The sequence below is a fragment of the Carcharodon carcharias genome, chromosome 33 (assembly GCF_017639515.1).
Source record: "Carcharodon carcharias isolate sCarCar2 chromosome 33, sCarCar2.pri, whole genome shotgun sequence".
In the NCBI taxonomy this organism is placed as follows: Eukaryota; Metazoa; Chordata; class Chondrichthyes; order Lamniformes; family Lamnidae; genus Carcharodon; species Carcharodon carcharias.
In genome coordinates this window covers 18634400-18659584 of record NC_054499.1, presented here as the reverse complement: position 1 = coordinate 18659584, position 25185 = coordinate 18634400, and the positions used below count along the sequence as shown (strand labels likewise).

Genomic DNA, 25185 nt, shown 5'->3' with positions numbered 1-25185 from the left:
AGTTGAGAAGATGCCCTTTTTCGCCTTGCTTTTCACTCAGATTCTCATTGCTCTACTGTTGTTGACCCTGATCCTGTTCATTTTTGAAAGCCTCTATTCTGGCCAATATGTGATGCCTGATGATCAATATTCTCACTTTAACAGCCACTGACAGTTTTATTCAGCTGACTCTCTCATTCTCCCCACCTTTACCTATTGGGTTTTTATAGCCCTTCTTCTTCAGTTTGCAGCACATTGTGATAAGCTTTTGACCTGCCCTGTCACAGTCAGTGGCTGCTGCCTTCGCAACACTTTGAAGATATTTCCTGCTTTGGGTCTATCAGTCACATCCCTCAACAAACTGCCGCAGAGACAAAGCTCTGACTTCAGTTCAATGCCCGACGTGTAGCGAGGTAAGTGTTAAATATCACATCAAAAATATTAAGCCGCAGTGTGAAAAAGTCATATAGAGACAGCAAGAGGCAGAGAGAGGGGCAGAGAGAGAGAGAGAGGCAGGGAGGGAGAGAGGCAAAGAGAGAGGGCGAGAGGCAGAGAGAGAGAAAAAGGCAGAGAGGCAGAGAGAAAGAGTGGCAGAGAGACACAGAGAGAGGGCAGATAGAGAGAGAAAGCAGCAGAGAGAGAGAGAGGAAGAGAGAGAACGAGAAAGCAACAGAGAGGGAAACAGAGAGAGAGAGGCAGTAACAGAGAGAGAGGGAGAGAGTGGAAGAGAGAGAGAGAGACAGAGAAAGAGAGACAGAGAGTGAGGCAGAGAGAGACTGAGGCAGAGAGAGAGAGAGAAGGGTAGAGAGAGAGATGGGCAGAGAGAGAGAGGGGCAGAAAGAGAGGCACAAAGAGAAAGAGACAGAGAGAGAAAGAAAGCAGAGAGAGAGATAGAAAGCAGCAGAGAGAGAGAGAAAGCAGCAGCAGAGAGAGAATCAAAGCAGCAGAGAGAGAGTGGCAGGCAAAGATTAGAGGCAGAGAGAGATTGAGGCAGAGAGAAAGGCAATAACAGAGAGAGGGAGAGAGTGGAAGACAGAGAAAGGCAGAGAAAGAGAAAGAAAGTGGCAGAGAGAGAAAGTGAAAGAAGGAGAGGCAGCGAGAGAGCAACATCAAGAGAGAGAGGCAGAGAGAGACGAAGAGAAAGTGGCAGAGAGTGAGAGAGGCAGCAAGAGAGAGGTAGAGGAAAGAGATAGAGAGAAAGAGAGACTAAGAGAAAGTGGCAGAGAGAGAGAGGGTAGTTTATCTTCATTTAGCCCTCTTCGTGTCCTGCTCTTCTCCCAGATCATTCCCAGATTGCCCATTTTGGTTCAGTTCTGTTTGAACAGAGTTTGGTCCACTGAGTGGGCTAGAAATCCCATTGCATCTTTCCATGTTCTTGAGCAGAGACGCTCCACTCACTGACAGACCGCTCGTGCTGGAAGTGTAGCCCCAATACACAATGGCTCCCCATGCCCCCTGTGCCCCAGTCCACTGGTCTCCAGTCCCCCCAGATCCCAATATACACTCCCCAAGCCACCAAACACCACTCCCCAAGTCCCCCAGGCTCCAGGCCCCACTCCTCTAGCACCTCAGACCCCAGACCCCAGGCCCAGGTGTAAACTGCAGTTGATTTCCAGTCTCCAGTCCACAGCAGGGAAAGTCTATTTCAGGTGTTTGCTGAGCTGGACACTCTGAGGAAATGAACTGGCCGAGTACGGGACTTGTTTATAGGCCTCACAGAGCCTGTGGTCACTTGGGTGGATGAGTGTCTGCCCTCGTCTGGTGCCCGCACTTCCCCTCCCCCATGCCCAGGTCTGAGCTACCTGGACCCAGGGAATCATGGTGCTGTTTGGGCCAGATTTCAGGCTTTGATCAGCTGTTACTATCAGGTTTCTCTCACACCCTTCTCTCCCCACCACATCCTTCCATCTGTCTACCCCTCCAACACTTCCTCTGCAAACCAGCCCTCAGTTCTCCACTCATTTTGTCAAAAGCACTGAATCCTAAACAAACCCAGGTCCCATACCCCAGCTGTGCATCTGTTATCTCTCTGCCATCTCTTCCTCCCAAACAACAAACTCTCAAACCCAAACCTCATACTAACTCACCATCTCTCCAAATACTACGTTGGGCACAACCCTCTGTCCCCTGCTCGGACTGTCTCTTACCATGCCTCTCCCATTTCTCCAAGTTTCTCTCCCTCTTGCTGTCTGTCTCCCTTTTCTCTGTCTCTCTCTCTCACTCAGTCTCTCAGTCTCTCTCTTTGTGTCTCAGTCTCTCTCTACCTCTCTCTATCTCTTTATCCTTCTGTCTCTCCATCTCGCTCTTTGTGTCTCAGTCTCTCTCTACCTCTCTCTATCTCTTTATCCTTCTGTCTCTCTGTCTTTCTCTTTGTGTCTCAGTCCCTCTCTCTCTACCTCTCTCTATCTCTTTATCCTTCTGTCTCATTCTGCCTCTATCCCTCTCTTACACACACACACTCTGTCTCTCTGTCCCTCACTCTGTCTCTCTCTCTTTCTCTCTTTGTGTGTCAGCCTCCCTCTACCCCTCTCTCTGTCTTTGGCTCTCTCTGCGTCTGTCTTTGTCACTTTCTTGCTCTCTTCCTTTCCCTCTTTCTCTCTTTCTCTGCTTCTCAGCATTGTGCCAACGATAAATCATAGAATCATAGAATTTAAAACACAGGAGGAGACCATTCAGGCCCTCGTCTCTGCACTAGCTCCCTGCAAAGGAAAATTACCCAGCACCACTCACCTATTGTTTCCCGATAGCCTTGCAATTTTTTTGTCTTCAGGTAAGGATCCAATTCTCTTTGGAAAGCCACAATTGAATCTGCCTCCAGCACATTCTCAGGTAATGCATTCCAGATCTTAAACATGCACTATGTAAAAACCTCTTTCCTCATGTCACCGTTGCTTCTTTTGCCCATTACTTCAATTGGTGCCCTATGGTTCTCGATCCTCCCACCAATGGGAACAGTTTACATATGTACATACAAACACACAAATTAAGAGGAGTAGGCCCCTCGAGCCTGCTCTGCCTTTCAATATGATCGTGGCTGATCTGCTTGTAACCTCAACCTCACATTGCTGCCTACTCCAATAACCTTTCACCCCCTTGTTAATCAAGAATCTGTCTAGCTCTGCTTTAAAAATATTCAAAGATTCTGCTTCCACCGCCTTTTGAGGAAGAGAGTTCCAAAGACTCATGACCCTCTGATAGAAAAAATTTCTCCTCATCGCTATCTTAAACAAGCAACCCCTTATTTTTAAACAGTGACCCCTAGTTATAGATTTTCCCACAAGAGGAAACATCCTCTCACATCCACACTGTCAAGACCCCTCAGGATCTTAAAGGTTTCAATCAAGTTGCCTCTTACTCTTCTAAACTCCAGCGGATACAAGACTAACCTGCCCAACCTTTCCTCATAAAACAACCCACCCACTCCTGGCATTAAGCTAGTAAACCTCTGAATTGCTGTACACAGTATTCCAGATGTGGCCTCACCAGTGCCCTGCACAAATGAAGCACAACCTCCCTACTTTTGTGTTCAATTCCCCTCACAATAAATTATAACATTCTATTAGCTTTCCTAATTACTTGCTGTACCTACATACTGACCTTTTATGAGTCATGCACTAGAACACCCAAATCCCCCTGAATCTCAGAGCTCTGCAATCTCACACCATTTAGATAACATGTTTTTTTTTATTCTTCCTGCCAAAGTAGACAATTTCACACTTGCCCACATTATCCTCCATTTACCAGATCTTTGCCCATTCATTTACCTACCTATGTCTGTTTATTGCCTCCTTATGTCCTCTTCACAATTCACTTTCCTATCTATCTGTGTGTCATCAGCAAATTTAGCAACCCTTCATTTGGTCCCTTCATCCAAAGTATTTATATAAATTGTAAACTGTTGAGGTCCCAGCACTGATCTCTGTGGCACACCACTTGTCACATCCTGCCAGTCAGAAAAAGACCCATTTATGGAAACTCCATGCTTTCTGTTAGCTAGCCAATCTTCTATTAATGTCAATATGTTACTCCCTACATCATGAGCCTTTATTTTCCATAATAACCTTTGATGTGGCACCTTATCAAATGCCTTCTGGGAACCTAAGTACAGTACATCCGCTGGTTCCCCTTTATCCACAGCATATGTTTCCTTCAAAGAACTCCAATAAATTGGGTAAAAATTATTTCCCTTTCACAAAACCATGTTGACTCTGCCTGATTGCCTTTAATTTTTCTAAGCGACCTGCTATAACATTTTAATAATAGCTTCTAACATTTTCACTATGACACATGTTAGGTTAACTGGCCTGTAGTTTCCTGTTTTCTGTCTCCCTCCCATTTTGAATAAAGGAGTTAAAGTTGTTATTTTCCAATCTAATGGAACCTCCCCTGAATCGGGGGAATTTTGGAAAATTAAAACCAATGCATCAACTATCTCACTAGCCACTTCTTTCAAGACCTTAGGGTGAAATCCATCAGGATCTGGGGATTTGTCAGCCCCGCAGCCCCAACAATTTGCTCAATACCACTTCCCTGGTGATTGTAATTTTCCTGAGTTCCTCCATCCCTTCCATTTCCTGATTTACAGCTATTTCCAAGATGTTACTTGTGTCCTCTATAGTAAAGACCGAAGAAAAATACTTATTTAATTTATCTGCTATTTACCTACTTTCCATGATCAATTCCCCAGACACACCTTCTATCAGACCAATGCTCACTTTGTTAACTCTTTTCTTTTTTAAATATCTATAGAAACTCTTACTTCCCGTCTTTATATTACTCGCTAGCTTTCTCTCGTACTCTAATTTTCCCTTCCTTATTAATCTTTTTGTCATTCTTTGCTATTTTTTATATTCTTTCCAACCTTCTGACTTGCTACAAAAATAAAAATAGCTTGAAAAACTCAGCAGGTCTGACAGCATCTGCGAAGAGGAATACAGTTAACGTTTCGAGTCTGTATGACTCTTGATCAGAATTTGCTACCTGTCTTTGCACAATTATGTGCTTTTTCTTTAAGTTTGATACTGCCTTTAACTTTTTTAGTTAACCACAGATGGTGGGCCTTCCCTTTGGAATTTTACTTTCTCATTGGAATGTATATATTCTGTGTATTCTGAAATATCCCTTTAAATGTCTGCCACTGAGCCTCTACTAACTTATCCCTTAACCTCATTTGCTGGTTCACTTTAGCTAGCTCTGCCTTCATGCCCTCATAATTGCCCTTATTTAACTTTAAAGTACTAGTCTTGGGCACCTTCACCACGAGATTATCAATTAATCTTATCTGGTTGCTCAATACCAGGTCTAGTATAGCCTGCTCTCTGGTTGGCTCCAGAATGTGCTGTTCTAAGAAACTATCCCGAAAACATTCTATGAACTCATCATCTACGCTATCTTTGCCCATCTGATTTTTCCAGTCCATATGAAGATTAAAATCCCCCGTGATAATTGCTGTACCTTTCTGACAAGCTCCCATTATCTCTCCTTTTATACTCTGTTCTACCATGTAGTTACAGTTAAAGGGCCTGTACACCACTCCCATAAGTGACTTCATGCCTTTATCATTTCTCATCTCAAACCAAACTGCTTCTACATCCTGGTTTCTTGAACGTAGGTCAACCCTCCCTAATGTGCTAATGCCATCGTTGAATAACAGAGTGACCCCTTTTCCTAACTTCCTGACCTTCCTAAATGTCAGGTACCCTTTAATATTCAGGTCCCAATCAATGTCATCCTGTAGCCATGTCTCTATAATGGCTTTCAGATTATACAGATTTATTTCTATTTGCATTATCAGTTTATCTGTTTTGTTTCGAATGCTATGTGCATTTAGATACAGAAACTTTTGTTTGTCCTTTTCTTATTTTTGTAGCATCTAGCCTTATCTGCTGAGTTACTCACAGATTTGTACTCTCTGTCTCTTCTTGTCACAGTCTATTTATCATTTCACATATTATTATCTTTCTTCCTTGCCTTGTCTCAACTCTTTGGTTTACCACAGCTTCCCAATTTGATCCCTTGCCCCCACTATTCAGTTTAAAACCCTCTCTAATTCCCTAGTTATGCAGCTCGCGAGGATACCAGCCTCATCACAGTTCAGGTGTAGACCATCCCAATGGTACAAATCCCACTTTCCCCAGTACTGGCGCCAGTGCCTCACAAGCCGGAACCCACTTTTCCCACACAGTCTTTGAGCCACACATTCATTTCTCTAATTTTATTTGTTCTATGCTAGTTTGCTCAGGTAATAATCTAGAAATTATTACCTTTGAGGTTCTGTTTCTGAATTTGGGGCCTAGCTCCTCATACTGATTATGCAAGCCTCCTTCCTCATCCTGCCTATGTCATTGGTACCTACATAGACCATGACCACTGGATCCTCCCTCACCCATTGCAAGTTCCTCTCCAGCCTTGAGCAAATGTCCTGAACCCTGGCACCAGTTAGGTAACATAGCCACCTGGACTCTCCCTCCTTGCTACAGAGAACAGTAACAATCCCCCTCACTATACTATACCCTACTATCACTACATTCCTTTGTTCTCCCCCACTTCAATGTCTTCCTGTACCACGGTGCCATGGTCAGTCAGCTCATCCATCCTGCAATCTCCACTCTCATTCAAACAAGCTGCAAGAACCTCAAATCTGTTGGACAATTGCAGAAGCTGACACTCCTGCACTCCTGCCCTTTGGGTCCCCTTACCTGCCTCAGCTACAGTCACCCTCCTGTCCCTGACCGCCTTCCAAATCAGAAGATCCTGCCCTAATGGGTGTGACTGCCTGCTGGTACAAAGTGTCCAGGTAACTTTCCCCCTCCCTGATGTGTCGCAGTGTTTGCAGCTCAGCCTCCAGCTCAATGACTCTGAGCCGAAGCTCCTCGAGCTGCAGATACTTACTGCAAATGTGTTTGCCCTGGATCGCAATGTTATCCAGGAGCTCCCACATGCTGCAGCCATGACACATCACCATATATATGTGCTATAATTAATTACTTAATTATTTTATTCAACTATTTATTTTCTTATATGTATTAATTAATCTGATCACAAATTCCTGTACTATTTTAAACCTTAGGAATAGAACAGATGTTGACCACTTCACAGATACTCACCAAACAGCTAGCTTCTTCCCCTGTAGTAGTGCAAAAACCAGTTCCTATAGAGTAAAAAAGTTAGAAAAAGCGAAGAAGCACCTCCCTGCCCTCCTCACAGAACTCCCTCAGCTCACCAAACTCTCTCACTCTGTTGAGGTTATACACTCGGTGCTGGTCATATGTTCTAAACAAAGGGACTAGCTGGGCCCAGGTACAGCAAGACCAGTTCAAGCTAGTTTCCTTAATTAATTATTTCAGCTACTGCCAGTGGGTAGCTTTTATCTCCCTGCTTGGGCCCCTGGATGAGACTTGGAATTTAAACAGCACTTGCAGTTAAACGGTACTTGCAGTTAAACAGTAGTCCCTATCTATTCTGTCCAGCCCCCTCATGATTTTGAATACCTCTATCAAACCTCCTCTTAGTCTTTTCTTCTGCAAGAAAAACAGCCCCAGATTTTCCAACCTATCGACACAACTGAGGTTTCTCATCCCCGGAGCCATTTTGTGAATCTTTTCTGCATTCTCTCTAATGCCTTCAGCCCCTTCCTCAAGTTGTTGCCAAGAACTGGATGCAATACTCCAGCTGAGGTCAAACCAGTGTGTTATACAGGTTTATCATAACTTCCTTGTTTTATACCGCATGCCCTTATTAATAAACAAAAACAGAAAATTTTGGAAAAACTCAGCAGGTCTAACAGCGTCTGTGGAGAGAAGGACAGAGTTAACGTTTCGAGTCAGTATGACTCTATTTCAGAGCTAAAGAGAAGTAAAAATGTAATGAAATTTATACTGTTTAAGGGGGTTGGAGCAGGTGAAGCTGGATAGAAGGCCAGCGATAGGTGCAGGCAAAGGAGAGATTGATAAAGATATCATGAACAAAAAGACAAAAAGGGTGTTAATGGTAGCGGTACTGGCTAAAGGAGGTGCTAATGGTGGCATGAATGTCAGAAAGCAGAATGTGATAATAGCCGGATAAGGGTAAGCACTCTGGAAAGAACAACATGACCTAGTGGGGGTGAGTTGAGGGAGGGGATGGTGGTGGGAAAAAAGATCAAAAATAAGATAAAAAGTGGGGATAAAACAATGAAAATAAATGAAAAATAAAAATAAGTGGATAAAAAATAAAAATTAGAAATTAAAAAATGAAAAATGTATATTGAAAAAGGGGATAAAATGGGGTAAGGATGGAGGAGAGAGTTCATGGTGTGAAGTTGTTGAACTCAGTGTTAAGTCCAGAAAGCTGTAACGTGCCTAATTGGAAGATGAGGTGCGGTTCCTCCAGTTTGCGTTGAGCTTCACTGGAACATTGCAGCGGCCATGGACGGACAAGTGGGCATGAGAGCAGGGTGGAGTATTGAAATGGCAAGCAACAGGGAGGTCTGGGTCATGCTTGCGGACAGGCTGAAGGTGTTCTGCAAAGCGGTCAACCAGTCTGCGTTTGCTCTCTCCAATGTAGAGGAAACCGCATTGGGAGCAGCGGATGCCATAAACCGAACTGAAGGAGGTGCAAGTGAAGTGCTGCTTCACCTGAAAGGAGTGTTTGGGCCTTGGACGGTGAGGAATGATGAGGTAAAGGGGCGGTGTTGTACCTTCTGTGATTACATGGGGGAAGGTGCCATGGGAGGGGGATGAGGTGCTGGGGTTGATGGAGGAGTGGACCAAGCTGTCCTTACAGGAAGCAGGGTGTTAGGAGCTGTAGTCGAGTTAGTTGTGGGAGTTGGTAGGCTTGTAATGAATATTGGTGGACAGTCTATCATCACAAATGGAGACAGAGAGGTCAAGGAAGGGAAGGGAAGTGTCGGAGATGGACCATGTGAAGGTGATGGAGGGGTCAAAATTGGATAGGGTCCCCCTCGTCCGCACTTTTCACCCCATCAGCCTTTGCATTCAAAGGACCATCCTCCACCATTTCTGCCAACTCCAGCATGATGCCACCACCAAACACATCTTCCCTTCACCCCCTTTGTCAGCATTCTGTAGGGACTGTTCCCTCCGGGACACCCTGGTCCACTCCTTCATCACCCCTAATACGTCATTCCTTCCCATGGCACCTTCCCAACACCTGCCCCTTTACCTCCTCCCTCCTCACCATCCAAGGGCCCAAACACTCCTTTCAGGTGAAGCAGCGCTTCACTTGCACCTCCTTCAATTTGGTCTACTGCATTCGCTGCTCCCAATGCAGTCTCCTCTACATTGGAGAGACCAAACGCAGACTGGGTAACCGCTTTGAGGAACACCTTCGGTCTGTCCGCAAGCATTACCCAGACCTTCCTGTCGCTTGCCATTTTAACACCCCACCCTGCTCTCAAGCCCACATGTCTATCCTTGGCCTGCTGCAATGGTCCAGTGAAGCTCAACACAAATTGGAGAAACCGCACCTCACCTTCCGATTAGGCACTTTACAGCCTTCCAGACTTAACATTGAGTTCAACAACTTCAGACCATAAGCTCTCTTCTCCACCCATACCCCTTTTTATCCCCTTTTTTCAATATTCATTTTAATTTTTTTAATTTTTATTTTTTATTTTTTATCCACTTATTCATATTTTTATTTACTTTCACTTTTAATCATTGTTTTATCCCCACCTTTTATCCTACTTTCAATCATTTTTCCCCCCACCCCACTCCAACAAGGGCCATCTATCACTTGTTCACATTGTTCTTTCCAGAGTGCTTACCCTTATCCGGCTATTATCACATTCTGCTTTCTGACCTTCGTGCCACCATCAGCACCTCCTTTAGCCAGTATCACTACCATTAACACCCCTTTGCCCTTTTGTTCATGATACCTTTGTCAATCTCTCCTTTGCCTCCACCTATCGCTGGCCTTCTATCCAGCTTCACCTGCTCCAACCCCCTTGAACAGTATAAATGTCATCACATTTTTACTTCTCTTTAGCTCTGACTCTCTGTTTCCTGTTAGTTAGCTAATCCTCAATCCAACCCCCCAGCACGATGACCTCTTATATTCTGCAGTAACCTTTTATATGGCACTTCAGCGAATGCCTTTTGGAAATCCAAATACACAGCATCTATTGGCTCCCCTTTACCCACCCTGCTGGTTATATCCTCAAAGAACGCTAATCAAAATTTCAAACACAATTTCCCTTTCACAAAACAATTGGGTCCTCCCCCATTTAATTATTTGTACTCTGGATTGCCCCATGTCATTTCCCATAGCCAACCTAAACCCCATGACACAATGATCACTATTCCCTAATTGTTCCCCTACTGACACTTGACCCATGTGGCCTACTTCCTTTCCAAGAACCAGGTCCAGCAATGCTTCCTTTCTTATTGGACTGGGAACATACTGATGTAGAAAATTCACACACTGTCAGAACCCCTATCTGCCCCTCACACTATTGCAATCCCAGCCAATATTCAGATAATGAAAGTTCTCTATTATGACCAGTCTACAATTCTTGCACTTCTTGTAACTCCTAGCACATTTGTTCCTCTATATCTTTCCCATGAGTTGGTGGCCTATAGACAACACTGAGCAATGTAATGATACCTCTAGGGGAGAATTTTTCCTATAGCAGGCAGGTTGGGGGGACACAGAGCCGATCAACACCCACGATTGGCTGCGTACCGCCATTTTACGTGGGTGGGTCACTTAAGGCCCATCCAGTATAACGCTACTTACGCTCACCGCTATCTGTACGGGCAGGGGGAGGAGGGAGAGTCAAGGTCTGTGCTTTAGCATGCGCGCAACAGGGTGCTTCAAACTCCCTGAGGCACAGAGCTGCCTCAGGGAGATTGAATGGATCAGAAAACTTTTCAATAAATAAAGTAAAAATGTACTTAAACATGTCCCTTCATGTGAAGTTAGGAAAATTTATTCATTTGTTTTACAAAAGCTTCAGGACACCTCACCCTGCTCATGGATGAGGTTTCCTGAAAAAGGCAAAGGCCGCTTGGGCTCTTCGCCTGCCGCCAACCTTAAGGTTGGAAGGTCAGCGTTGTTAACAAGTTTAATTACTTTTTTAATGGCCTAATTGGGCTGTTGACAGTTCAGCAGGCGCGCAGCTGCCTCTGGTCTGCGCCCGCCGATCAGAATATTGAGATGACATGCAACAATGTCGGGACGCATGTCCGCACACCGACCAGAAGATTCAGCCCCTATTGTTTCTTCGCTCTAGTGAAATCGATTCTGCCCTTGACCCCTCTGGGACAGTCTCTCACACCAGCACTGCAACGTCCCCCTTAATCAACACTGCCACCGCTCCTCCTTTCCTTCCATCCCGATCTCTCCTGAACACCTTGGATCCAGGAATATTTAATGCACGGTCCTGCCTTTCTTTGAGTCAGATCTCCATTCTCGCCACAGCATATTTCCGCATGTTTATCGGCACATGCAGCTCACCGCCCTTAGTTACCACACTCTGCACATTCACACACATGCACTGTAACCCTAATTTAGATGTTTTTACATTCTCCCTTACTCTGACCCCACTATTTCCTACTGTAGTGCTATCTGTCTCTTCCAATTCTCTGTGCACTTTGGTATTCCTCTCGAATATTACCTCATGGTCCACACACCACTGTTTAAACCTTCCCCCGTGGCACTGGCAAACTGTCCCACAAGGAAATTCATCCCTGCTCTGTTCAAATTTGCCATGGACCTATTGGTAGTCCTGTGATAGACTTGCGATCAGCCTGCAGTGGGCCTATGATAGATCTACATCTGGTCAATGTTGTGCCTATGATGGGCCTGTAATGGGCCTATGATGAGCGTACAGTTAACCTACAATGGGCCTGCTGGGAGCTGCAGTCCAAGACATTAAGCTATGTATAACTTTGCAGCCTGGTTCTGTAACCGCAGGGCAGGAACAGATATAAGTACAAACTCTGCCAAAGTAGCAGGAAACTACTTATGACTTGGATACAGTTCTATTTTATTTAGATGAGTAAAACTGCCTATGAATAAACCAAAGTGCTTTTAGTTTGTCCACACAATTTTGCCCTGTGTCATTACATCTCATTCTTAGGTTTAATAAGATACATTCAGTCAAGTATTACATATTCTGACTAATTTTATTAATATAGAGATAGCCATGGTTCCAGTAACACTTCCTCTTTGTTCCAAATACATTGTGAAGTAATTCGGCATGGTGTCATCAATTTTAAACCAGAGCCAAAATGGAGTTCACATCATCTTCAGGTCAATATGGCAGCTAGCTGAGGTTCCATCTCCACAACATCCTGTTAAACCCTGCAGCAAGCAGGAATATTTGTTTAGCAGCATTTGAAGCTGGAGAAAGCAAAAATTCGAATGGTCCAGTCAGAGTTTATCAACTGGACACAAAATAAAATATAAAAGAGAATCTACCTCATTTTGGATGTTGGATTTCTAACATTGCTTTAGAGTTCAACAGAGGTCAAAAAGGCAAAGGGATCTTTCTGATGTACTGAGGGAGTGTTGCAATGTTGGAGTGTCAGTACTTAGGATTTGTTGCACTGTCGGAAGGTCAGTACTGAGGGAGTACTGCACTGTCAGAAGGTCAATACTGAAGGAGTGGTGCGCTGTTGGAGTGTCAGTACTGAGGGAGTATTGCACTGTTGGAGGGTCAATACCGAGGGAGCATTGCACTGTCAGAAGGTCAGTACTGAGGGACTGCTGCACTGTTTAAGGGCCAGTACTGAAGAAACGCTGGACATTTGGAGGGTCAGTGCTGAGGGAGCACTGCATTGTCGGAGGGCCAGTAGTAAAGGATCACTGCGCTGTCTGTGGGTGAGTACTGAGGGAGTGCTGCACTGTCGGAGGGGCAGTACAGGGAGAGTGCTCCATTGTCGGAGTGTCAATCTTTCAGATCAAATCTTACACTGAGATCCTTTCAGCAATTAAAGGAGGAGGTAAAGGATGAAATTACATTCTAAGAAGAAGAGCAGGGTGTTCAGAATCCTGGGCCAACTTCAACTTCTACCTGAAATAAAACTGGTCCATTTACATTAAAAACCTTGCAAGTTACATACAATGGCAGGCCATTCAGCCAAAGCAGTGGGGGAGTGCATTTAAAACCCATGCAAGGAACCCAACATAAGTATATGTTATCCATATTGTCACACGAGTCTCCAAGCAGTCAGAATTCACCAGGGTGTGTCATTTGTCACTCTGTCAGTGCACAGAATCTGTGGACTATCACTCCGCCTGTGTATAGAATCTATGGATTGTCACTTTGTCAGTGTGTTTACAAACTGTGGACTGTCACTCTGTCAATGTATCGAATCTATGAACTGTCACTCTGGTCAGTGAGTACAGAATCAGTGGACTGTCATTCTGTCAATGTATGTAATCTGTGGACTGTCGCTCTGTCATTGTGTACAGAATCTGTGAGCTGTTGCTCTGTTTGTGTTTAGAATCTGTGGATGGTCACACTGTCATTGTATACAATCTGTGGACAGTCACTTTTCAGTGTATATAATTTGTGGACAGTCACAGTCATTGTATACAATTTGTGAACTGTCACTCTCTCTATATCTTGAGTCTGTCTGTGCATAGAATCTATGGACTCGCACTCTGTCAGTGTGTATAGAATCTGTGGACTTTCACTCTGTCGGTGAATAAGTTGGAAGGCTGTCACCCCATCAACGTATAGATTCTATGGACTTTCACTCTGTGTATAGAATCTGTGGACTGTTGTCTGTCATCTGCATGGAATCTATTGACTGTCACTTGGTATATACAATTTGTGGACTGGCACTCCATCTGTGTAGAGCATCTGTGAATAGTCACTTTGCCCGTGTACAGAATCTGTCAATTGTTACTTAGCCAGAATGTGTAGAATTGATGCACTGTCGCTCTATTGGTATGTATAGAATCTGTGAACTGTCACTCCCTATATAGAATCTGTGGAGTGTCGCTCTTTCTCTGTATAGAACCTGTGAATTGTCACTCTCTGCATGGAATCTGTGGAGTGTCGATCTGTCTCTGTATAGAATCTGTGGACTGTCACTTAGTCAGAGGGTATAGAATCTATGGACTGTCACTCGGTCTGTACCCAGAATCTATGAATTGTCACCATGTCTATGTATGGAAACTGTGGCCTGTCACTGTCAGTGCACAGAATCTGTGAAATGTAACTCTGTCAGTGTGTATAGAACCTTTGGACTGTTACTCTCTGTATATAATCTGTGGACTGTCACGCTGTCAATGTGTATAGAATCTTTGGACTGTCACACTGTGTATGGAATCTGTGCACTGTCACTCAGTCTTTGTATAGAATCTATGGGCTGCCAATCTGTCTGTGTATCGAATATATGGATTGTTACTCTGTCAGTGTGTTTTGAATCTGTGAACTGTCACTCTGTCAGCTTGTATAGTATCCTTGGACTGTCACTCTGTCAGTATATTGGATCTGTGGACTTTCACTCCATCAGTGTGGACAGAAATTTTTGACTGTCACTCTGTGTACATGATCTGTGCACTGTCATTCTTTCAGCACGTATAGAATCTGCTGACTGTCACTCTGTTTATAGAAATCGTGGACTGTCACTCCGTCTATGTTTCGGCATCTGTGAATGGTCACTATGTCTGCGTACAGAATTCGTCAATTGTCACTCTGTCTGTTTGTATACAATCTGTGGACTGTCACTCGGTCTGTTCAAGGAATGGTGAACTGTCACTCTGTGTTTCGAATCTGTGGACTGTGGCTCTGTCTGTATCTGGAATCTGTCTGTGTGTAGAATCTATGGACTGTCACTCTGTCACTGTGTATAGAATCTGTGGATTGTCACTCTGTATGTGGTCTGTCAATTTGTCAGTGTGTATAGCATCTGTGGACTGTCAATCTGTCTCTATGTACAATATGTGGACTTTCACGCTGTCAGTGAATAAATTGGAGACACTGTCACTCCGTCAATGTATAGATTGTATGGAAGTCACCCTGTCAGTGTGTACAGAATTAATGGACTGTCAGTCAGTCAGTGTATAGAATGTGTGGACTGTCAAACTTTCAGCGTGTACAGAATCTGTGGACTGTCACTTTGTCTGTGTTTAGAATCTGTGGACAGACACTTTTCAGTGTATAGATTCTATGGATGCTCATTATCTCAGTGCATATACAATTTGTGGATGGTCACTCTGTCAATGTATGGAATCTGTGTGCTGTCACTCTGTCTATATCTGGAATCTGTCTGTGTATCGAATATATGGACCGTTACTCTGTCAGTGTGGTGATACAATCTGTGAACTGTCACTTTTTCAGTGTGTAAAGAATCTGTGTGCTGTCACTCGGTGTATACAATTTGTGGACTGTCACTCCATCTGTGTAGCACCTCTGTGAACGGTCACTATGTCTGTGTACAGAATCTGTCGATTGTCACTCTGTCAGAGTGTATAGAATTTGTGGAGTCTCACTCTATCAGTGTATGGAATCTGTGTACTGTCACTCTGGAAAGAATCTAGGGTCTATCATTATGACTGTGTATAGAATTGTGAACCTTCACTCTGTCTGTGTATACATTCTATTGGCTATCACTTTGTCTGTGTGTAGAACCTGTGGACTATCACTCTGTCTATATATGGAATCTGTGGACTGTCACTCTGTGTGTGCATTCTATGGACTGTCACTCGGTGTGTAGAACCTGTGGATCATCACTCTGTCAGTGTATACAATCTGTGTACTGTCACACTGTATAGAATCTATAGTCTATCATTATGACTGTGTATAGAATTGTGAATGTTCACTCTGTTTATACATTCTATGGACTATCACTCTGTGTGCAGAACCTGTGGACTATCACTCTCTATATATGGAATCTGTGGACTGTCACTCTGTCTGTGCATTCTATGGACTGTCACTCTGTCTGTGTGTAGAACCTGTGGACTATCACTCTGTCTATATATGGAATCTCTGGTCTGTCACTCTGTGTGTGCATTCTATGGACTGTCACTCTGTGTGTGTGTAGAACCTGAGGACTATCGCACACTATATATATGGAATCTGTGGACTGTCACTCTGTGTGTGCATTCTATGGACTGTTGCTCTGTCTGTGTGTAGAACCTGTGGACTATCACTCTGTCTGTATATGGAATCTGAGGACTGTCATTCTGTGTATGCATTCTATGGACTGTTGCTCTGTCTGTGTGTAGAACCTGTGGACTGTCACTCTATCAGTGTATGGAATCAGTGCACTGTCACTCCGCCTGTGTAGAGAATCTGTGCACTGTTACTCAGACAGCATGTATAGAATCAGTGGACTGTCACTCTGTCAATGTTTAGAATCTGTGGACTGTTACTCTGCCTGTGTACAGAATCTGTGAATACATTCTATGGACTATCACTGTCTGTGTATAGAATCTACAGACTGTCATTCTGTCTGTGTATACATTCCATGGACTGTCACTGTCTGTAAGTAGAACATGTGGACTATCACTCTGTCTGTATATGGAATCTATGGACTGTCATTCTGTCTGTGTGTAGAACCTGTGCACTGTCACTCTGTCTGTGCATACAATCTGTGCACTGTCACTCTGTCTGTGTGTATAGAAACTGTGTGGTCTTACTCTTTCAGTTTGCATAGATCAGTGCACTGTCACTCTGTAGAATATGTGGACTATCACACTGTCTGTATTTATAGAAGCTGCGCATAGATCTGCATACTGTCACTCTTTCTGTGTATAAAATCTGTGCACTGTCACTCTGTCAGTTTGCATAGATCTGTGCACTGTCACTTTGTGTAGATAGAATCTGTGTACTGTCACTCTGTATATGGAATATATGCACTGTCACATTATCTGTGTTTACAATCTGTGGCCTGTCACTCTGTCTATGTGCAGAATCTGTGGACTGTCACTGTCTTTATATGGAATCTTTGCACAGAATCTGTATAGAATCTGTGCACTACCACTCTGCCTGTGAGTGTGGAACCTGTGAACTGTCACTCAGTCTGTGCATAGAATCTGTGCACTGTCACTCTGCCTGTACTTGCAACCAGTGGCCTGTCACTCTGTGTAGAGAATCTGTGAACTATCACTCTGCCTGTAAGTAGAATAAGTGGCATGTCACTCTGTCTGTATATGGAAACTGCACTGTCACTCTGTCTGTGTAGAGAATCTGTGGACAGTCACTCTGTCTGTGTAGAGAATCTGTGGACAGTCACTCTGTCAGTATGTATAGGATCAGTGAATTGTCACTCTGTCAATGTTTAGAATCTGTGGAGTGTTCTGCTGCCTGTGTACAGAATCTGTGAAATGTCACCCTGTTTGTGCATAGAATCTATAGACTGTCACTCTGTCTATGTATAGAATCTGTGTACTGTCACTGTATGATTATGGAACCTGTGGACTGCCACTCAGTCTGCAAGTAGAACCTGTGGACTGTCACTGTCTCTGTGTATAGAATCTGTGCATTGTCCCTCTGTCAGTGTGTATAGAATCTGCGAACTGTCATCTGTACAGGGAATCTGTGCACTGTCACTCTGCCTGTGTTTACAACCTGTGGACTGTCACACTGCATATACATTCTATGGACTGCAACTCTGTATATGTATAGAACCTGTGGACTGTCACTCTGTCTCTGTGTATCGAATCTCTGGACTGTCACACTGTCAGTGTGTATAGAATCTGTGAACCGTCACTCTGTCTGTGCTTACAGTCTGTGGACTGTCACTCTGTCTGCATTTAAAATCAGTAGCCTGTCACTCTGTCTGTGTATAGAATCTGTGGCCTGTCACACTGTCCGTGTATACAATCTGTGGACTGACACTCTGTCTGTGTGTATAGAAGCTGTGCACTCTCACTCTGTCAGTTTGCATATATCTGTGCACTGTCACTCTGTATATGGAATATGTGCACTGTCACCTTGTCTGTGTTTACAATCTGTGGCCTGTGACTCTGTGTATAGAAACTATGGACTGTCAGTGTCTGTGTACAGAATCTGTGGACTGTCACTCTGTCAATGTTTAAAATCTGTGGACTGTCACTCTGTCTGTGTACTGAATCTGTGAACTGTCACCCTGCCTGTGTGTACAATCTGTGGACTATCACTATCTGTGTATGGAATCTGTGGACTGTCACTCTACTGCACTTACAACCATTGGCCTGTCATTCTGTCTGTGTGTAGAATCTGTGAATTGTCACTCAGTGCATACAATTTGTGGACTGTCACTCCATCTGTGTAGTGCCTCTGTGACCTGTCACTATGTCTGTGTCCAGAATGTGTCAATTGTCATTCTGTCAGAGTGTATAGAATCTGTGGACTGCCACTCAGTCTGTGCGCAGGATCTGTGTACTGTCAGTCTCTCTGTATAGAATCTAGGGACTATCATTATGACTGTGTATAGGACTGTGAACATTCACTCTGTCTGTGCATACATTCTCTGGACTGTCACTCTGTCTGTGTGTAAAACCTGTGGAATGTCACTTTGTCTCTGTGTATAGGATCTGTGCACTGTCACTCTGTCAGTATGTATAGAATCCGTGAACTGTCACTCTGTATGGAATTTGTGCACTGTCACTCTGCCTGTGTTTACAATCTGTGGACTGTCACTCTGTGTATACATTCTATGGACTGTCACTCTGACTGTGTGTAGAACCTGTGGATTGTTACTCTGTCTCTGTGTATAGAATTTCTGGACTGTCATTCTGTCAGTGTGTATAGAACCTGTGAACAGTCACTGTCTGTGTTTACAATCAGTGGCCTGTCACTCTGCCTGTGTACAGAATCTGTGGACTGTCACTCTGTCTGTGTATAGAATCTGTGACCTGTCACACTGTCTGTGTATACAAACTGTGGACTGTCACTCTGTGTGTATAAAAGCTATGCACTCTCACTCTGTCAGTGTGCAAAGAGCTGCATACTGTCACTCTGTTTATAAAATATGTGCACTGTCATTTTGTCTGTGTGTATAGAAGCTGTGCAGTCTCACTCTGTCAGTTTGCATAGATCTGTGCACTGTCACTCTGTCTGTATAGAATCTGTGGGCTGTCACTCTGACTGTTTCACTCTGTCAGTGTACGGAATCTGTGGATTGTCACTCTGCCTGTGTTTACAATCAGTGGCCTCTCACTCTGACTGTGTATAGAGTCTGTGGACTGTCACTCTGCCTGTATACGGAATGTTTAGACTGTCACTCTGTCTCTGTGTTTGCAATCAGTGGTCTGTCACGCTGTCTGTGTATAGGAACTGTGGACCGTCACTCTATCTCTGTTTACAATCAATGGCCTGTCACTCTGTCTGTGTATAGAATCTGTGGCCTGTCACACTGTCTCTGTATACAATCTGTGCACTGTCACACTATCTGTGTGTATAGAAGCTGTGCACTCTCATTTTGCCAGTGCGCATAGATCTGCATACTGTCACCCTGCCTGTGTAAAGATCTGTGACTGTCACTCTGTCTGTCTGTACTATCTGTGCACTGTCACTCTGTCTGTGTGTATAGAAGCTGTGTAGTCTCACTCTATCAGTTTGCATAGATCTGTGCACTGTCACTCTGTCTGTGTTTATAAAATCTGTGCATTGTCAATCTGTCTGTGCATACTATCTGTGCACTGTCACTCTGTGTATAGAAGCTGTGCACTCTCACTCTGTCAGTTTGCATAGATCTGTGCACTGTCAATCTATGCAGATAGAATCTGTGAACTGTCTCTCTGTATATGGAATCTGTGCACTGTTACTCTGCCTGTGTTTACAACCAGTGGCCTGTCATTCTGTCTGTGTAGAGAATCTGTGGACTATCATTCTGCCTGTGTGTGAATAAGTAGCCTGTCACTCTGTCCATGTATATAATTTGTGGACTGTCACTCTGTCTGTTTATGGAATTTGTGGACAGTCACTGTGCCTGTGTGTACAATCTGTGTCCTGTCACTCTTCTGTGTTTACAATCAGTGGTGTGTCACTCTGTCTGTGTATAGAATCTGTGAACTGTCACTCTGTGTGTATGGAATATGTGCACTGTCACTTTTTTTTTACAATCAATTGCCTGTCACTCTGTCAATGGATAGAATCTATGGACTATCCCTGTCTGTATATGGAAATTGTGCACTGTCACTCTGTCTGTGTAGAGAATCTGTGGACTGTTACTCTGTATGTGTATAGAATCTACCGACTGTCACTCTGTCTGTATATGGAATCTGTGCACCGTCACTCTGTCTGTGTTTACAATCTATGAACTGTCACTCTGCCTCTGTTTAAAATCTGCAAACTGTCACTCTGCCTGTGTTTGCAATGAGTGGACTGTCACTCTGTCAGTGTATAGAATCTGTGGACTGTCACTTGTTCTGGGTATATGTCCTTAGTATGTGTAGAACATCTATACCGACAGTGCGATGTGTGTACCATTGCTCTGCAGTAGTTTGCTGGACTGGCTCCAACAGTGATCGCGTTTCCTAATTAGTGACTATGAATTGCTTCAGATTTAAGTGAAGTTATGAAAGATGCGGCAACAAAGCTGTCCTTTCTCTATTTCCTGTCTTTCTTGGCAGATTAACAAAATTTGTTGTGACAACATTGCTGTTTTACATGGTTAGCAAGCAGCTCTGTAGCCAAGGCTAATAAGGCCTGAGAAGGAGTCACTTGGAGGCAGAGGACTACTCTCGCTGGAAAAGAGCCCGGAGGAGGATAGCTCACCTAATGATCCCACATGTATGTACTTGAAAATAGGCTGTGGCTTTAATATGAGGCGTGGAGGGAGTTTGGGGAGGGATAGTAAATCGGTGGGGGAGAGAGGTATGGGGGTAGGAGCACAGAACTTTATATGTATCTGGACTGTGTGTTTATCGGCGGATGGGATTTCTGCTTGTATGATTGCATAGGATAGCATATAAGGCACATTCATCCCAGGCAGTCCTTGCTGGTGTTTATACTCCATTCAAGTGTCCTCCATTGTTTCCTCATCTAAATCTATCATCGTAATCCTCTATTCTCTTATCCCACAAATACTCGTCTAGCTTCCCCATAAATGTATCAATGTTATTCACTTCTACCACACCCTATGGTGGTGAGTTCCACATTCTCACCGCTCTCTGGGAAAGGAGTTTCTCTCGAATTCCCGATTGGATTTCTTGGGGACTATCTTCTTTTGAAGGCCTCTAGTTCTGCCCTTCCCCGCAAGAGGAAACATTCTCTCTGCGTTTACTCGATCAAAACCTTTCCTCATTTTAAAGGCCTCTATTATGTCACCCCTCAGCCTTTTTTGAAGAGTAAGGAGACCCAGCCTGTCGATCTTTTCCTGATCTGTACACCCCACACATTCCTGGTCTTGTCCTTGTAAATCTTCTCTGCACCCTCTCCGGTGTCTCTATATCCTTTTTTACATTATGGTGACTAGAATGGTGGTCTAACCAAGGTTCGATACAGATTTAGCATAACCTCCCTATTTTTCAACTCTATTCCTCTAGAAATAAAGTTTAGTATTTGGTCTTGCGTATGGTGTAACTTTTTGTGATTGATGTACTTGCACTCCGAGATCCCTTTGTTCCTCTACCCCACCTGCTTGCACCTTCCAAGTATTAAATGACCTCCCTATTCTTCCGACCATAATGCACCCCCTTGCATTTATCTGCGTTGCACTTCATTTGCCCATTCTACAAGTTGTTTTATTTTATTCTGGGCGTTGCTGACTAAGCCAGCATTTGTTGCCCATTCCTAATTTTTTTTATTACTCATTTGTGTGTATCACTGGCTAGGCCAGCATCCCATCCCTAATTGCCCTTGTTCAAAGCTGTGGAGCTGGCAGTCACCAGGTAAGGATGGCAGATTTCCTAAACGGGCATTAGTGAACAGATGGGCTTTTACAACAATCAGCAATGGTTCCATGGTTATCATCAGACTTTTAAATCCAGAGTTTTGTTGGATACAAATTTCACCATCTGCCAGGGTCCCCAGAGAATTACTCTGGGTCTATGGATTACTAGTCCAGTGACAGTACCACGATGCCACCATCTCCCCTCTGCCTTGGGAAGGTGGTGGTGAGCTGCCTTCTTGAACTGCTGCAGTCCCTGAGGTGTAGGTACATCCACAGCGCTGTTAAGGAGGGAGTTCCAGGATTTTGACCCAGCGACAGTGAAGGAACGGCCGATATATTTCCAAGTCAGAATGGTGAGTGGCTTGGAGGGAACTTGCAGGTGGTGGTGTTCCCATCTATCTGCTGCCCTTGTCCTTCTAAATGTTGGAGGTCATGGGTTTGGGAGGTGCTATCAAAGGAACCCTGTTGAATTGCTGCAGTGCATCTGATAGATGGTACACACTGCTGCTGCTGTGCATCAGTGGTGGAGGGAGTAGATGTTGAGGGCAGTGGATGTGGTGACAATCAACTGGGCTGCCTGTCCTGGATGATGTTGAGCTTCTTGAGTGTTGTGGGAGCTGCACTCATCCAGGCAAGTTGGGAGTATTCCATCACACTCCTGACTTGTGCCTTGTAGATGGTGGACAGGGTTTGGGGAGTCAGGAGGTGAATTACTTTCCACAGGATTCCCAGTGTCTGACATGCTCTTGTAGCCACAGTATTTATATGGCTAGTCCAGTTCAGTTTCTGCTCAATGGTAACCCCCATATTATTGATGGCAGGGAATTCAGCGATAGTAATGCCATTGAATGTCAAGGGGAGATGGTTGGATTCTCTCCTATTAGAGATGGTCATTGCCTGGCACTTGTGTGGTGTGAATGTTACTTACTACTTATCAGCTCAAACGTGGATATTGTCCAGGTGAAGGACCTCCTGTAATTTGTTAAAGTTTCCTCAGTGTTGGCAGTCCCCCCAATTTGACATCATCACCAAATTTAGAAATTGTGGTTTGATTCCAATGTGTGTTCGTTGGGGTCTGGGCTGTGTGTTTATGGTGATCTGGTTAAAGTGGTAGAGTCTGTGTTTCCTACCTCAGCCAGTGTTTGTTCCTAGGACACCTTCCTGAGGCTAAGTTGGGACAACCGGGGATAGCTTCCTCAGTTTGCGTCGATAAAGTATGGGGTACATCTCCAGACTGTATTGGTCGAGTCTGGGGTACCTCCCCTGCTGTATTTGTACAGTCTGAGGTATTTCCCCTGGGCTGTGATGGCACAGCCTGGAGTACCTCTCTGGACTGTGTTGGTACAGCCTGGAGTACCTCTCTGGACTGTGTTGGTACAGCCTGGAGTACCTCTCTGGACTGTGTTGGTACAGCCTGGAGTACTTCTCTGGACTGTGTTGGCACAGCCTGGAGTACCTCCCTGGCCTGTGATGGCACAGCCTGGAGTACCTCTCTGGACTGTGTTAGCACAGCCTGGAGTACCTCTCTGGACTGTGTTGGTACAGCCTGGAGTACCTCTCTGGACTGTGTTGGTACAGCCTGGAGTACTTCTCTGGACTGTGTTGGCACAGCCTGGAGTACCTCCCTGGGTTGTGATGGCACAGCCTGGAGTACCTCTCTGGACTGTGTTAGCACAGCCTGGAGTACCTCCCTGGGCTGTGTTGGCACAGCCCGGAGTACTTCTCTGGACTGTGTTGGCACAGCCTGGAGTACCTCCCTGGACTGTGTTGGTAGAGTGTGGGGTACTGCCTCCCAGACCACTTTGGTACAGTCGAGGGTAATTGCCTCCATTCTGTGTTGGTAGAGTCCAGGGTGTCTCCCCAGACTGTGTTGGTACAATGTGGAATGCTCTAACTCTCCTTCTCTTGTTCCAGGAATGAGATGTCCGATCAATTGGACTGTAATGCTTTGTCGAATGGCACAGAAACACCGACGGAGGGCGGCAAGATAGTCTTCACTCTGCTGTACTGTGTGATCATCACGCTTGGGCTCCTCTTCAACGCAGTGGCCCTGTGGATTTTCCAGCATCACATCCATCAGAGATCTGGGACCACAGTCTACATGAGGAACCTGGCGATTGCCGACCTGTTGCTCGTTTGTTTCCTGCCCTTCCGCATCACTGACTATTACTACATCAACAACAACCATAGCAGGTTGCTGTGCGAGATCTCCGTGATCATCTTCCTGGTCAACATGTATGCCAGCATCTTCTTCCTCACTTGCATTAGCCTGGATCGCTGTGTGGCTACTGTACTACCCTTGAAGGTGCGCATTTGGCACCTACACAAGGCAGCTCCCTGGGTGAGTGGGGTGGTTTGGCTGTTGACAGTGGGTTCTAGCTTTCCTCCATACCTCAAGTGGAAAGTAAAATGTCCAAACTCCAACAGCAGCAATTGCCTGCAGCCCATTGTCCTCACGGAGAAGCTGCCCCTAGTCTTCACCCTCACAATAGGCTTCGGGCTCCCCTTCTGTTTGGTGCTGACCTGTTCAGTCCTGGCCCTGGTGAAAGTGAGAAAAGCCTGCAGCTCCCAAGCTCAGAATGCCCGCAAAACCCAGAAGATGATCCTGTCCAATTTGCTTGTGTTCACCTTCTGCTTTCTGCCCTACCACCTGCTGCTAAGCCTCTACAAAGCCCTGAACCTCCACTCACACCCGTCGGGGCTAAAGCTCTTTCAGGCGATGCAGCTCCTTGCCAGCACCAACGCCGTCTTGGACCCCATGGTTTATTACTTCGTAACGGAAGACTTTCAGAAAACCCAAGTGATGAGGACAGTGTACAACATGGTGCGGTGCAAGTGTAACAGTGAGGAAGAAGTGCCAAGGGAGAGCTGTGAGGAGCACAAGGGGACTTACAAAAAAACATCTCAATCAGGCCTCTTTAAATAACGGCATGTAATAATCCCTCATTGTGCATTATTTTTAAAACAGAAGTTGAGTCTTTTTTCTAAGATGGTCTTTGGTGATTTTATTTTTCGCTCGCTGAAGTATGCGAATGGAATCCCTTTGATTCCAATCTTTATCCACTCCCAGGGCAGGTACAGCGGGGGATTAGATAGAGTAAAGCCCCCTCTAAACTGTCCCCATCAAACACTCCCAGGGCAGGTAAAGAAGATGATTAGGTACAGAGTAAAGCTCAGTCTACACTGTCACAGAATCACAGAATCACCCAGTTCAGAAGAGGCCTTTCGGCCCATTGAAACTGTACCGACACGTGAGAAACACCTGACCTATCTACCTAATCCCATTTACCAGCACTTGGCCCATAGCCTTGAATGTTATGACGTGCCAAGTGCTCATCCAGGTACTTTTTAAAGGATGTGAGGCTAACCCGCCTCCACCACCCTCCCAGGCAGCGCATTCCAGACCCTCACCACCCTCTGGGTTTAA

The 25185-nt window shown here is 44.8% G+C and overlaps 1 protein-coding gene across 2 annotated transcripts; it reads left to right on the top strand.

Moving 5' to 3' along the window:
- Positions 1 to 334: 334 nt before the first annotated feature.
- Positions 335 to 24732, top strand: LOC121272397 (lysophosphatidic acid receptor 6-like). 2 transcript variants are annotated; one of them, XM_041179069.1, is made up of 3 exons: positions 336 to 392; positions 20497 to 20656; positions 23673 to 24732. In XM_041179069.1, coding segments are annotated over exons 2-3 (1014 nt in total). In that variant the 5' UTR covers positions 336 to 392; positions 20497 to 20654; the 3' UTR covers positions 24685 to 24732. The 2 variants fall into 2 exon arrangements, with proteins under 2 accessions (XP_041035004.1, XP_041035003.1); XM_041179070.1 differs by lacking the exon at positions 20497 to 20656 and having other exon boundaries at positions 335 to 392.
- Positions 24733 to 25185: the final 453 nt, after the last annotated feature.